The following is a 12,861-nucleotide window of genomic DNA, read 5'->3' as shown; positions in this document are numbered from 1 at the left end:
GGCAGATACTTTCTTCATGCTGCGATTGCAGGGAAAAGGTCAGAAGTTGTTCACTATGACCATGAGGATCCACGATTAATAGAAAAGCTTGCAAACCAGCAACTCTGTCAAGGATACATCACTTCATTTGGCAGTCATCAATAAGAATCCAAGGAAATCGTTCATCAACTCTCGAAGGGCAGAGGAGCACAAACTAACATTATGAACAACGATGGTTTATACAGCGCTTGATATTATTGTAAGATTAAGCAGCTTCCACCCCATGGTTAGTTCATTCTTATGAAGATTGTAAAATCAAATTAACCTTTTTCTCTTGTTATTATTAACATACCCCCCATCCTATGGGTATTCATCATAGGATACTTATGTTTTGCTTTTATTGCCTCAAAAATATTCTAACATTACTAGATTAGCATTCTTAACTGATAGGTACTATATAGATGAATCAAAATTAATTATACATGTGTAATTACTATAATATACCAGCGTAAGTTAACCCGATTTCACTTACTCTACTACAGTATCTTGTCCTCTGTATCAATAACTTTGTCAAAGATAATTTTAGGTACTTCTGCTTTTTATTTTCATAATTAACAGAATATTCTCTATTTTGTTAGCTAGTGTGACGTTAAATGTAAGTATTTTTGAGGCAATAAAAGAAAAAGCAAAAATACGAATGATAAGCACCTATATGCTAGGATGTGATAATAAAAGCAAAATGTAATGTGTAAACTATGCTTAGTTTCTGTTCTTCTAATCTCTATTTTTGAAACATTTAGCTATATAAATACCTACATAATTTGCAATGGTTTTAATTATATCTCCTGCAGGCAACAATCCTATTAGCATTGACACAAGTTGGATCCCAATTCTCTAAAACTTTGGGACGGCGAGACGGAAATGGGTGCATCTCCTGCTACTCCAACTGGCCATGGCCATCTACCAAAGACCACCACCCAGGATCCAGGCGCCGAGATATGGCCTGTAAAGACCTCCAAGAACCTTGCCATCATCGCAGTACTACTCTGGACCATCGCCTTCTCCGCGGTGTTCAACGTGCTCGCCAAGTACAACGCCGACGGGCAGTGATTCCTCCAGTCCCAGATGTTCATGATCATCCTCACCATTTCAGTAGTTTCTTCCATATTCGCCACCGTTTTGCTCGTCCACATCGCCACCGCCTGAGAGAATTTCATCCTTGCCGAATACTTTGTATGTATCGCATTGGGTAGTTTGAGCATAGCGTTCACAACATTTGCATCAGTCCGGATAGGGAGGACACCCCTAACCCGAATTGCTTTGGCATGCGGTTTGGTGTTTTCTCATTACTTGCCAGCTTATGTGACATTCTCTAGTCACTGGTCATCTACCAACGCCACGGATAGGAGTGGATATTATTGGGGCTATTTGCGGAAGCATAATATTTGTACTTAGGATGAGTTTTGAGGAATGGAGGATAAGTGCCCAAAGTATAGGAATGGCGAGAGGAAGATTAGCTGATCAGTGGAGAGTTAAAAGTTGTTTGCCAATCATCAAAGCAATATACAGCCAGGAATGCACGAACCCACTACTGATAAGCGGTATACTCGGGACGCATCAAGGAACAACACAAGGCAGTAGTTAGATATATATTATGAGATCATGTTCTGGTTCTATTTGGTGATTTCAGTTTTCCTAGTGATGGCAGAAATAATCATCTTTGTGGTCGCCTAGCTTTGAGAGGAGCTAATTGAAGATTAAAATCAGCAATAGTGTAAAAGACTGTTATTTTCTGTTAGATTTCTTTTTCATATTGTAATTTTGAGTTTATCCATCACAATAGCTGATAGCAGTGATAGGTCCTCTGATTACATGGTAAAAGTTTGGGATAACAGAAGATAATATTTTCTGATATCCAGTATCTTAGTGTTATTTAAAGTATATAACCAAATTAAACTTTTAGTAACCTTCGATCGAGATAATTACATGTTCAATTCGTGAATCCTAGAGACGCAGAATCATTGATCGAACCATATATAGTAGTCAAAATATGCAGTATTCACCAATCTGATTCCATATTTCACACGAGAAATCAACCACAATTGTGAAATTTAACAACAAACACATACAGATAATTTTCAAATGAACCACACTTGGAAAAGCAAACCTTTAATTATTCCACAAAATGAAATCAAACACACGCAGTAGAATTAATACATCCAGAAGAAGTAATCAATCAGGAAGCCATCGGAGTAGTAGCGTACGTTTTCCCTTCGGCCTCATGCTTAAAGACCGAGCTGCCGAAGAGAAAGAAGGCAACGACGTGACCAGCGATTGCCACCAGCACTACGCCGACGTTGAAGGACATGAGAGCAAGCATGATCAAGAAGTAGAGGCCAACTCTTATGGTGTGCATCAAAGTCCGGGTGAGCTCGGCGATGCCTCTATTCCAGCGAGGCCCGATCAGTCGGCTATTATTGAGCCATTCGACGAGGAAGGCGAACGCGAATACGGTGACCAACGCTAGGGCGTACATACCACCCCTTGTGCCTGGCCATCCATCGAAGAGGATCTCCGAGTTCTTCCCCCAGAACAAGGTCATATGGTAGTAATGCTTCTTTGTGGAGTTCATATCCATGGTGTAATCTTCACTAACCTGCTACGTTTACGGGTTCATCTATATGATCTTGCTTGTGATGTTTTGTTATATAAGAAGTTCAGAAGATTAGTGCAGTTCGTACTTTTGTTTTGTACTACACATCTGTGTCAGCTCAGGAAGTTAGAAGATTTTTATTGAAATATTTTTTTCTGTGGGCTGTTTGAGATTGGATAATAGAAGTTGACCAACCTTAATTTATTTGGTTTGGGCCCGTCAAAATCATGTACTGCACTAAAAGTACAAAGCCTCTCACAATTCAATGGATTTTGGCAAGTTGCAATTAATGCAAACATTTTTTGTATATATTTTATGTGTTATTGCTGTATGATTGCTTAGGAGTGTACGCAGCCTAGCTACTTGTAATGGGTTATGGCTTCATGGGTGTACGTTTAATTCTAGAAAGTTCTGAACAGTTGTATCATTTTTATTTTTTAAGTTTCAACTGCTATTCTTATGGACTATAGCTGACAACCACGTTTTCTGCAAAAGAAATTCTATTTATCGCAAGACAAACTTAATAAAAGTTATCCAAATACTGCTGATGGGAGCATTGAATTTCAATAGCCATAAGCTCTAAGGCTAGAAATATTAATTAAATACAAGTCATCGATTTTATATTAACAATTGAAAGTTAAATCTGTCTCCTGATAAAGCTTCTTGGATCGATGTAGCTAATCCAGAAGGTATAATAGTTAATCCAAATCATTACATTATCATAGATCCTTCACTCTCTCGTAAAAAGAAATTATAAGTCCATCATTCTGGCAGATGATGGAACGTAAATCTAGGAAATATATTAAAATGTCCAAGTGGACCAGAATCTTTATTTGGTAACATTCCATTGTTTAAATCTATTACTAGATCAAGTATATTTCCTTGCCCTAACTCATTACTGACTCTATCTTATACCACATATAGTACTTGTGCTAAAACAAAAATTAATAATAAAGATGATTTCAAGTTCTAAAAAAAAAGACCAGTAAAGCAACCAAGAACACTAGTTTCCTTCCATTCAAGAGCATTATATCCCTCCATAATCTGAAAATGTCTGTTTTGATAAAAACTAATAGAAAGCAAACAAGCACCACTTGTGCTGAAGAAGATTGATTCTTGTTAATGTTGGCTATACATATAAAGCTTCTTAAGCAAAACTGAGTATATAATGAAACAAACTGCAATTCTAGTAAGGTCTGCAAATTGTACTTATTCTTTCTTGTGATTAAAGTTATTATTATCAGAATTAGTGTGCACGCATTCCGTGTTGATCCAATCTTAACAAACAACAACAACAAAAAAACGCAGTAAACAAGGCATGCATGGGAGACTCTTCAAGAGGTAAAAAAACCGATTAATGGGCATCAGCATATTCACCATGAAAGTACAAAGTACAAAGACTTAAAGCATGTGGATAAGATTAATCATTATCCGAAGATCTCACTCGCACAACCTAGTACACTAATTCTAAATGACAGACTCCCCGTGCCTTTTTATAGAGTAGCCGGACAACTAATCTACAATGCTCTCACTCTAATCCTGCACCACTCCTATCTCTCACTTGTTAAAGATTTTATATGTATTGTTAGTTTATCTAACAACTTAAAATTTTGAGTCATCTAGTTCTTTAAAACAGTACTAGTGCTAGTCTTCTTAGAAGACTAGAGTTCAAATATCGTTTAGCTCCATTTAATTTTTATTTTTTACTATCCATATGTGCTATATAGAAGTTATACTTAAAAGGCAAATATATGATATGCATTATTGGTACGGTGCATACTTAAGAGATGCATTAAAGATATGATATACATTATTTCTTTATTACCAAGCAACTTAAATTTTTAGATCAACTAGTTATCAAACACTGCTCACTTTGTTAAACTCTGCTCTCTCTCCCTCTCAGCGTCTACGCTGTGGCTGTTTGTACACAACGGTCATCCTCTGTGTGCCTTCCACACATTCCTGTAGGCACTTAGTGTGCCTAGCATGGAGTTCTATTTGCCTACTGAAAATTTATCACTCTATCTTTCTGTATGCAAATGCAGCTCTTTCTCATAGTAAAATTAGGTCTAGTAATTTTATAAGAAAATTTATTCATAATCTTTTAATTGAATGAGAAGAGTTTTCGGTGTCTCCTAATCTATCTAGAGATTAAATGCATAGATGGAGTAATCCTAGTTAGGCTTAGATTCCACGTTAGGAGGCCAAACCAAATAATCACTGAAAACTTAGGCACAGAGATTTACATTGAAAACTCTACGATGTAGATAAACTATCAGATAATAGAAAAATCCATTAAGCAAGAAACATCGTATACAACTCTAAAAAAGAAAAAGAAAAAAAGAAACGTAGTACAAAACTCGAAACCCATTTAGACGATAATATTCGACTGGGAGGATTCACTGTCATAAATTTCCTTTCACCAAATTCGATGTCAATGTGAATCCCAGTTAGGTACACTGATTCTGCGTCGATGTGTATAAGACGTACAAATTATCATAAGCTATAAAGGTGTAAGATGGGTACTTGAAAACAATCTAAAATGAAAAGAAAAATAGTTAGGATTGTCTTTATTAAAAACTTGAGTTGCTTATCTATCTCCAAATGAACAGTCGACGTTAAGTTTATAATTCAAAATCGTAGAAACAAACAAATCCAACCTCACTTGAGAAGAAATCAGCAGGCCCTAAGAGGAAGAACTTTCGTCCATCTCCCCAGCCGGCACGATCTCGGTCGGCTTCTTCCCGGCGCACCACAATTTTCGCAGCCTGAATTACGATCAACACGATAACGTCAAACCATACACATATTTTGTAAAAATGAATTCCCATTACTCAATTATAATAACAAGAACTGAAGTTTACATTTTGGCAATCAAAGACGTATGTTACACATCATTTTATTTCAATACCAACACAATTTCACAAAATTAAAATTTCAGTAAAGAGTAGAACAAACTTGCACAAACCATCATACAGCATAAAAGTCATATACAATCACATCCTTCGAACTCAATTTTCAAACCAAACGTTCTTTATTTTCACACAACACAACAGCAGCAAGCCTCCGAAAACCATGGATTCAATCAGAAGAAATCAACAGCACGGCATCTCAGGAAGGTCACCCTTGTTCGGACCCTCACACTTGTTCTTCCCAGACGCCAAGCTCCTAAAGATCAAGAACCCGACTGCGTGCCCGAAAACGGCGACGATAAGCACGCCGCCGTTGAAGGACATGACCGCGAGCATCATGACATAGGCGAGGCCGACGCGGATCGCGTGGACGGCCGTCTGCGTCAGCCCGGCAGCGACGCGGTTCGCCCCCGGCTTGGTCAGGCGGCAGTTACTGAGCATCTCGATGAGGACGGCGAGGACGAAGACGACGATGAGGGCGAGCGCGTACATGCCGCCACGCGTGCCGGGCCATCCCGTGAAGAGGATCTCCGAGTTCTTGCCCCAGTAGAAGGTCATGGCGGTGTATCGCTTCTTGGGAGTAGCCATGTTGGTCGTGTTACCCATGTTCATCCCTGAATGATCCATCGATGTGGGATTTTTGCTATCTACGAGAGAGAGAGAGAGAGAGAGAGAGAGAGAGAGAGAGAGAGAGAGAGAGAGGAGAGTTGCACTTCTTTGGGATTCGATTATTAAAATGCGAGTATGAGAAAGTGAGATAGGGAGGGTGATGTATGTTTTGTAGCTATTCGAGTTTATTGCAGTGTACTTTTTTTTTTTTGCTGTACGAGCAGAAGCGGGTATAAGTGGTAGTACACAGCCGGAAAGAACGGCATCAATAGACTTTTATTTCATTTGTTTTATATGAATTAGGAATAGACTTTTATTTTGTATGCTAGTTGGCGCGTGGTTTGTTGTATGCTGTCAATTTTCTTGCTCCGATTGTCCAACAATTAATGGCCAGAAGTATATATCAAATGGAAATTAGTCTTGATCTTAGGATAAGGTGAGGTAGTGGGAGAATTCGAATCCATGCTGTATATGTGCTTTCCTCCAATATACTATGATACAACCTGTTAAGTTTACGATATATTGTTGTTGTTCTGTCACCTAACAGTTTGGACTGAAACAGATAATAGTGAGTTATTAGGGCATTAATTTTGAACATATTAATTGTGCTTTAATTATGCTTCTATTCTTTATTTTTATTAATTGAACGTTCAGATATGATATGAAAGGACTGGATGATTATTTCTACTATTTGCCGCCTAACAACTTGTATTTACAATACTTTTACACATGATGTTGCTACTAACCTGTTGACAGCAAGACGAAGGGGCAGATCATCTGCCAAACTCTTGCTTCTAGATTCAGATTTCAATTGGAGCTCTTTTTGGAGATATTGTGGAAATTTATGGCACTCTTAACTCTGATATTATTTAGGAATTCTAAGATAATTGTTACTTATAATCTTTTAAAATATTAGAATCATCACTATATTTTTTAGAATACTAGAATTGCCACAGAAATTATTTGTGCTCTTTTAAAAATATCATTAGAGAGTTTATTTTGCCGTTGCATAAGTTATTAAAAATAGTAGAAAAGCTAATCTAGTATTATGCACGATATCATATTACAACAAAGTATATCTTATCTTATGTGTTACAAAAATTATTGATAAAAATTTTACACATTAAATTTAAAAAAGGGTATTTTATATATTTATATGTGTTTATCTAGTAGAATGACATGAATTTTGTATACCTATATAAAGAAGAGAATATAGGATAGATGGAGTACTATGATAAAAAAAAGAGAGAGAATAGAGAGAATAGAGAGAAAAAAAGGAAAGTAAAAGAAGGCCTTCTACTTGGACTTGTAGTTAACCTTTGACGTCTATATCTGTTTTCATAGTTAGGACTCTGGACATAGTGGATCCTCTCAATTGAGTATTAATTTCTCTAATACTTTTCCGAGAGATTCCTATACTTGTCATAGTAAAATTCTTGTGCTGGGTTGTAGAAGTGATGTTTTTCAAATATAGATTGGTCTATTCGAGTTGTTTGAATTGGTGTACTCTATATTCTTTTTTAGTGGATTTTTTTTATTGCTCCATGGTTTTTCCATATTAAGAGATTTTTTATGTAAATTTGTCTCTTACTTTACTACTACTATTTTATATTATGTTTTCTATTTGGCGAGATCTAATTACATATGGACCATAAGAGTGGTTGTGATGGTTGGTAATAGATTGTAAACAATAAATCATGGTTGAGCAGAGCAAGGAAGAACGATCCTTTTTTAAGTGTGAAGTTGGAAGAGATGTAGATTGAAGAAGAACAAAGCCTATTAGAAATTGGTTCTCCAAATGGCGTTCGCCAACAATCACTACTCCCTCAGATGTCTCTAGTTGAGGGAGGGGAGGGGTGTGGTTGTGCTGGGCTGAGTGCGGCCCAATCTATCTTGTGCTTGGGCTGGGTGGAGCGCAACCCATCGTTTGGTGGGTTGGGCTACTGTCAGCTTAGCCCAAGTTGGTTTGGGCTGATTGTGGCTCAGCCCATGGTGTAGTTGGTTAGACTGCGACCCAGCTCATGTTAGTTGTGGGTTGGGCTACGACCTAGCCAATGTTGGTTGTGGGTTGGGCTGTGGCTTAGCCTAAATGACTAGTTTAGCTTAATTAGGTTGAGATTTTAGGCCCAAGCTTGGTTAGTTGATTTGTGGTTTTTGGGTTAGTTGTAGCTGGGCCTATTGCTTTGGGCCTTGAGTTGGCCCAAATAGATTAATTGCTCTTTATTTTATTTTAGTATGCTTTAATCTTTTCATATAATTGTCCATGTCAACCTAAACCTTAAATATTAATCATCTTTAGATGATACCTTTGTTAGTTATAATAATAGTTAAATCAATTTTAATAAATAAGTAGGTGGTGTATATTTGTGTTAATTGCTTTTATTGAATAATTAACACAGATCAGTGTAGGGAGATCGTATTAAGCATATTTCTTATTTAGTAAAGTATGTTAATTAAATGTTATTTATTTTGTTTGCTTTAAATCAACAGTAATTAATGGAGCGATAATTTGAGATAAATTATTTTTAATTACTTTTAATAATGTATCAGGTCTTGGTAAAACTATGATAGCTCCATCTGATTAATAAATATAAGAATTCTTAAATAGACCTACTCAAGTTTATAATGAATGTTAGTAGAATTATTTAATTAATTAGTGATAGGAATATTGTGCTTATATTTTTATTACTTCATTATCGATGTGGACTTCATACTATGGGAGAATGATCTTGTGACATAATTGTAATCAGTTGTCTAAGAAGCAATATTAGGCAAATGAAACTTTAGTAGTCTAGAAGTAATGTAGGTAATAAAATGTCTTACTTTATGACATCATTGCATTCATATCATGTATATATAGAAATTTATTTATAATTATTTATGCAAGTAATACATGTTAACTTTACTTGCTGTGCACATAATTATACTTATCATGATTACTATGCATATATATGAGCATGCTTATGTATAAAAGCATGTAATATATGATTAATGATATATGTTTCATTATGCATATTTGTGTTGTATAATATTATACCACTAGCATATATACACTATCATAAAGGGAGTAACTTCTGCATCTTGATATTATCCGACACCTCTCTAGTCAAGGTAAGAGATAAGAAATATATTATTATTATATAGTAGGGCCCATACTTGAGGTCTCAATCTATTAATTCTAAATAATTCAGGTTGTCGTTTCACTAGGTAATGGGTGATTTACTATCGGTCGAGATCAAACTTTTTAGTGTATTTAAATTAGAGAGCGAAAGGTAAGATGATATAGACCTAGCGATGTTTGATGACGTAAAGTGAGGGCATCCTTGAGCGACGACATAATTTTTCGCACGACGGTGCGATGATGTGGAGCTAAGGGCTTAAATAGTATAATCGATGTATGATACTAACTCATGAGATGAGCTTATGACTGAGGTCATTGATCTGTAGTGATGAATAATTAGTTATACTGTTTGTTGGGTGAGGGGCAACCAATTCTATCGCTATGGTCTACCCTATCTTAGGGGTGTTTGTGTGATTGAGTGTGAGTGTTAATATGACGTATGAGCGTGTAACTCTATGTGAGCCTAAGTTAAAGACTTACTAGCCTGAAATGAGACATATTATATTGTACAATGTTGACATGACATATGGGCGGAGCTCTATATGAGCTTGAGTTTGAGGACATGATAGTCTAAATTAATGCATGTAATGTTATAGATTTTTAATACATGTACGCATTAGATATGAACATAATGAGTATGTGGTGCTAATGCGTCATCACGATTGCATATTCATATTTATCATATTGTTGCATTTTTATTTACACTACTTTTATACTATAAAAGTGGATACTTGCTTGGTTTTATGCTCCTCATATTTTGATGAAAATATTTTTAGATCAGTAGATGACCCCAAGTCCATGGAGGATCTAGCGATGTCTTATATATAGTATTTTTTATTTACTTTGTTATTGTAAAGTAAGTTAGCTAGATTGTAGCCCTCTGCATAAGCATTTATTCTGTGTGGTATATGAATATGTATTTGAGGCTTGTTATAAAATGTGGTACTTTGAGCTTCTTTTGCTAGTATTATTTATGAAAAAAATTGAGCTTTGATTTTATATATTGTGTAGAAAAATTGACAAATAGGTTATATAGAAACCACGTATTTTTTTTATCCACATGAGAGGCATATGTATTTGAAGACGGGTGTTTTAAAAATGGTACATAACTACTTGAAAATGCCTCCACGAAAAGACTCATTTTGTGTAAGGCATTTGAACACATTAAGCGACGTACGAACATGTGGCTACTTTTTATGATGCCATTTTGAGAAATTTTAAGTTTAGTTTTTGATATATTTTTGCAGAGGTATCTAATAGATTTTTGATCTAACCCTAGGTCATCTTTCGGATAAGATTAATTAAGAGATCTAAAGATCAAAATGAAAGTCATGAGAAGTTTTTGAATATCTCTTCGACATAAACCCTAGTAACTTCATTGAGAAAGGGGGGAGATTGCTTGTCTAACATCTACTTCATTATTGGAGCTAGATCATGAAGATCTTCGAGGTACAACATCTATTCATCTACATCAACATCTCAAGGGAGTATTGGGAAGTGTTTCAACTAACTCCATGGGTTCTAACAGAATTTGGAAACTGTTGCATATGGAATAGCTCATTGCGGGGTTTAGTGAGTAAGAAAATTTTCAACCCATAGCTATGGGTTTTGAGTAGTGAAATTGGTTGTAAGTATCCGGTATCTATAACTATAATACATTAGTTTTGATACATGGAGGATTTCTAGATTTTACCCTTGGTTGATAGAAGTCCCTTGGTTGATATAGGTTTTCTACATAAAAAATTTATGTCATGTGATTATGCTTTGCACTTATTTTTGCGCGTTTTGATCTTATAATAGTGCGTGCATAGGAGATATATTTCCATAGGGTTTAAAATTTTTGGAGGTCCAAAAATTAGTTCCTATAGCTGCTCTTTTCACAACAACAAAATAAGAGAAAGATAGAGGAGGCAAAAAAAGAGAAAATTCATTATTGATGATAGATAAAGTAGAGCTTGATAAATGATAAAGCTTATATTAGATCCGATACACTTCAAGCAAGCGAATCCTCTATAGTTTATTGTACATAACATTCGAATAGCTATTAATGCATCCTTTATACATATAGAGATGCTTGTGGTTTGATGCTGATAAATGCGTGTAGAAGCTCAAGGTTGGAGTGGCATCAAGGGATATTTATTTGAAGACCTCGCTGTTTACTGTTACTGGTGCTGATTTTTATATAACTGCATGTTGGATTTCTTTTGCCTCTCGAGGAAAGTTTAGTTCTAGGTGCAAGATTTATTTTATATATTCTTTGATGGCCGGCCTAATCAAACATTAATGATATATATTTAGGTTTCAATTCTGTACTTTATACTAAGTTGGATCTTATTGGTGTCCAAGTTGATCATTTATTTTGCACTTGACCTGAAGTACAGAAGGAGTTCTTTGACATTTGCATAATTATGATCATAATTAACGGGACCGAATTAAGTAAAATATCTTCAAACTTCATAAAGTTCAGTCGGCCTAACGACTTTGCAAGAGGAAGACTTGGGCATTGTTCATGGATAATATATTATTAGCTTTTGTTCTCTCATTCTTTATAGTTGGTGCTAGTTGTACTTGAATGCTATTTACATTTATATTTAGAATTGAGAAAGTTCCTTTCCTATTATTTTCAACTGAGGGATGCAGTTTTTGTGGGTTGATGAAGGTTTCTAGTTTCATTATTTTGTTGCTTGATTTGAAGGTATACAACTCATCTAATGTGAATTGCTGATCTTAGCCAACCATGCATTCTTTTGGCTAGGACGAACCATATAGGCTTTGCAAAGAGGGTGACTCCGTTCTGCTAGGTTGATGCAGTCTGGCTATCAGATCACTTCATTTTGGACACCACTATGGGAGAAGTCAGTTACTTTTTTTACCTGGGTTTAAAAAAATCATTGTCTTGCTCTTGCCAAGACATTAAATGATGTTTCTTCTGGCTTAAACTGAGCTATTGATCTAATAGCTAGGAATGCAAATGGTGGATCTCTTCACATCCCAACCTGAGGGTATTTTACGTGAAGAGGTGTGATAAAGTCGTCGCCAACTCTCTAGCCAATCTAGTCCATTCAAGAATGTAAGTCTGCTATTTTGGACAAATCCGCCAAAATCTTTGAACTGTATCTCAAGCAATCAATAAAAGTGCCTACGGGCTTTTCCTCAACATATAAAAGAAGGAAAAAAACACACTCATATTAATTGTTTCCTATATGTTCTTTACATTGAGGATTGAATTGTACATTAACTTGTATGAAAATGAAATGCCATGTGAAGCTGTTCAATTACCAGGTCGCGCGATCAGGTTCAAACTCCATTTCAATACCATTACTATGATTATTCTCCAGTTTCTTAATTTGTTTGTTGTTTCGTGTGTGTGTGTTTGTAAAGCACCAGTGCAGAAATATATGTGCAAGCACAACCAAGCTATTGTCATTTGTCTTAAATTACAACATACAAAGTTCGTGTATTGCATTGCATTATGATTGTTGTTAAGGTATTATTTGCTTCAAAAAGAATCAATTACATCAAATGTATCGGGTCATGATTTCAGTTGATGCAAATTTGATGATCTTAAGAGCAAAGTAGAGGTAATA

At 35.7% G+C, this 12,861-nt stretch overlaps 2 protein-coding genes across 2 annotated transcripts; both read right to left on the bottom strand.

Moving 5' to 3' along the window:
* Positions 1–2,215: 2,215 nt before the first annotated feature.
* LOC140783543 (copper transporter 1-like) lies at positions 2,216–2,617 on the bottom strand. The gene has a single exon (XM_073130448.1). It carries the CDS (start codon positions 2,615–2,617, stop codon positions 2,216–2,218), a length of 402 nt encoding a protein of 133 aa, XP_072986549.1.
* Positions 2,618–5,727: 3,110 nt separating this feature from the next.
* Positions 5,728–6,171, bottom strand: LOC140783542 (copper transporter 3-like). The gene has a single exon (XM_073130447.1). It carries the CDS (start codon positions 6,169–6,171, stop codon positions 5,728–5,730), a length of 444 nt encoding a protein of 147 aa, XP_072986548.1.
* Between the last annotated feature and the right edge of the window lie 6,690 nt (positions 6,172–12,861).

Source organism: Typha latifolia, chromosome 3, assembly GCF_019914945.1.
Source record: "Typha latifolia isolate L0001 chromosome 3, TyphaL0001v2, whole genome shotgun sequence".
In the NCBI taxonomy this organism is placed as follows: domain Eukaryota; kingdom Viridiplantae; phylum Streptophyta; class Magnoliopsida; order Poales; family Typhaceae; genus Typha; species Typha latifolia.
Note: the sequence above shows the minus strand (reverse complement) of the source record. Positions and strands in the feature narration are given on the sequence as shown.